Source organism: Geospiza fortis, unplaced genomic scaffold (genome assembly GCF_000277835.1).
Source record: "Geospiza fortis unplaced genomic scaffold, GeoFor_1.0 scaffold157, whole genome shotgun sequence".
NCBI lineage: Eukaryota > Metazoa > Chordata > Aves > Passeriformes > Thraupidae > Geospiza > Geospiza fortis.
Genome location: NW_005054314.1, coordinates 1,484,598 through 1,487,457, shown reverse-complemented (window position 1 = coordinate 1,487,457; position 2,860 = coordinate 1,484,598). Strand labels below are relative to the sequence as shown.

At 38.3% G+C, this 2,860-nt stretch overlaps 1 protein-coding gene across 1 annotated transcript in view; it reads right to left on the bottom strand.

Moving 5' to 3' along the window:
• Window positions 1-280: 280 nt before the first annotated feature.
• MCTS1 (MCTS1 re-initiation and release factor) overlaps window positions 281-2,860 on the bottom strand; it is a gene marked incomplete at its 5' end in the record, with an annotated part of 6,193 nt that continues 3,613 nt past the window's right edge. Inside the window, one exon of the mRNA XM_031056077.1 lies at window positions 281-1,357. Within this exon, the coding sequence (XP_030911937.1) occupies window positions 1,276-1,357 (82 nt within the window). The remainder of the gene's footprint in view (window positions 1,358-2,860) is intronic.

Here is a 2,860-nt window from a genome sequence, read left to right as displayed (position 1 = left end):
AGTTTCAGATTTACCCTATCATTTTCAGAAGTACAGTCTTGTAAATAATTTTACAGAATTTCAAAAGCAGCATTCCTTCTGCCATGTCTTAATCTGGCTTTAGAATCAGCTGGAGAACACCTTGGCTACTATCATCTGTAAAGGTCCAGGGTGGGGAAACCAAGCCTGCAGAACAGCACCAAGACAAGGCACTGGCACACAAAGTTACATTCTGCTGCTGTAAAATGCATGTGTTAGAATAAAGACTTGAAATATTAATAAATGCTTCCAGAGACAGTTATGAGTTGTAGACCTTAAAAGTTTCCTTAATTTATTACAGTTTTCCATTTTTCCATAGGCATAGCTTTGGGTATGCTGAACAAAGGACTGGGTTATCCAGACAGACACACAGTGCTCCTGAACCCCTTCTGTAGCTGTACAGAGACATGTGGCAGTGTGCCTTCAAGTTCCACCTGAAAAAGTTGCTCCTGGCTAAACTCAAAAACATGTTTTGCTGTCATGCCTTTATTTAACAGTGATTTTGTTTTTGCTCCTAAAATAAGGCGGCACACAGGGAGTAGAGAGCATCAGGCACCAGGGTGGCACACACTTCACTGGCAGTGTGCCCACCAGTACTACAAACTCCTCTAGAAGGAGAGCAGTATCAAAGTGTTGGCAGGTAGAAATCTGAACACACATACAGTCTTCAGATATGAGCCACCATAAAAGAATTTCTAACCCACATATCAGTCTGAGTTCATAAATCCTATACAGACAAATGCGTATTAAAAAGAGAAACTCCTTAAGTAAAATGAAGTTAATGCTCTTAATAAGTTAAAAAATAATGTCCAAAAACCTGATTTCTCCACATTCAAGAAACTAGGTAGACTAACAAGGTGTCAAGAAAAAATCTGAAATGCTTCAGAAGTTTTGTAAACCATATTTATATTTCACACACACTTTATATTACGCTTTTAGAAGAGCACAAAAATGTAAACATTTCTTGGCTTTTTCCTCCTTTCCATTTGAAATAGTCTACTCACAGTCCATGCAGAGTCTTTCATCAAATATCTTCAGTCACTGAAGACTCAGGTTTAAGACAAAACAAAATAACTGTAATAAAAAGAAATCTAGAAAACTATTGTAGCCTAACACTACTTTTGCATTCAACTGATTTATTTAGCATAGCCACAGAACAAAATAATTTGTACATTCAGTCACATTAAAAACAAGGAATTACAAAGCAGTCCACATTTAATCTAAGTGCATTCCTTTGGAGTAACAGTTCCTGTTGTTTCACTTGTACGTCTTCATATGCCAAAGGCCATCATTTAAATAGTGGATATTCTCAATACCAATCCCTTTGTTGACCTTCTCACTGTAGGAGGAAAAACATACAGAAGTATTAGCTAGGTTAAATACGAGAGCACTACAAAATACATTATTTCAAGTAGAAACTGCAACATTTGTCAACTGGAAGGGGAAAGCTACCAACCACAAAGTCTTTATCTTCCACAACAGGTGGACAAGAAACAATATTTGTTATTACATGTGCCCACACAGCTGACTGATAAGAGGACAATATTTGCCTTCCACGTTTTTTCAACAGCTTTCCGCAGTATTTTTACTACTTCTTTGTGGGACACAGTGTTTCAGACAACACTTCTGCTACTTTTCTCCATTTTACCATTTCTCCATCAAAGTAGCACAGCAGTTGTGCACCTCTCCTCCAAGCACAGGATGTGGTACAAGATGACTGGAATGTAGAATCTAACAAGTTCTGGTTCCAAGTGTGCCAATGACACAATCAAATGCAGGTAAGCTGCCTCACTTCTAGTTGCAGGTCATCTACCCACTTCATAAAAAATTAAAAATGCTAAATTTATTTGCCAAGGACATTCAGCTTGTTAGAGACATACTATCCTCCATAGTATTGACTATCTTTTGAGTCATGTCATCTTTTAAAAATATTACTGGTTTCTGTCTGTTTATTTTTCCAGTTAAAAAAAGACACCAATGAACTAGTTTTGCACAATAAACAAAACAAACCTCTTTTTGGGAGCGAGAACAGGTTTTACAATTTACTCTATTTACACCAAGTGTTCTATTACCTACACAACCTGTCCAAAAGTATCAGGGAGGGAAATGCTGCTAACACAATATTAACATATTATATGGAGTAATTACACCAAGAGATTGAAATCCCACTGCCTAAACCAGAAAATTGTGGAACAATGTGACACAAAAAAAGCAGCTAACAGGCTGCAGAGAGGAGTATCATTTCATTTTCCTCTCCAGTTCATGTTGCTTCTCACAGGAACAGGATATTCAGATGCAAGGCTGGTGGATTTGAAGTTAGGTATACAAAGGACCTTGGTTTGCAATGATCACAGTGTGTCACTGCTCTCTCAGGACTGGGACACAGGAAGCTTTTCTTTACACTTACTCTTGGAGTCTTTTGAAGTACCACAAAGAATCCTGAAGAACAGAATTCCTCAACAGCTACAGCAGGTCCAAATCCAGGTTTCAGCAGTCCCACTCTATCCCTGTCTTCCAAGACACTTCCCCCATCTCTGCCTCGTGCGACTATTATGACTTAGGACAGGCTTGTTGGGAGTTAACCACACAAAAAAGACTGACTTGTTTCCACCAAAAAAGCTTCCTCACTGCCCCAAGTGACAGACAGGTCTGGAAACCAACACAGCCTGCTGGGTGCACCTCACATCCTACAAGATGTTAACAGAACTTAAAATAACAAAGTGATTTAGCTACTTATGATTTAGCACTATCTGAAAGCCAAGAACAACTAACATCCATTTTCATTTTCTGTATCTCTTTTCCTTCTCAAATAGTTTTCTGTTTATCCCAAGCAGAACTCTAC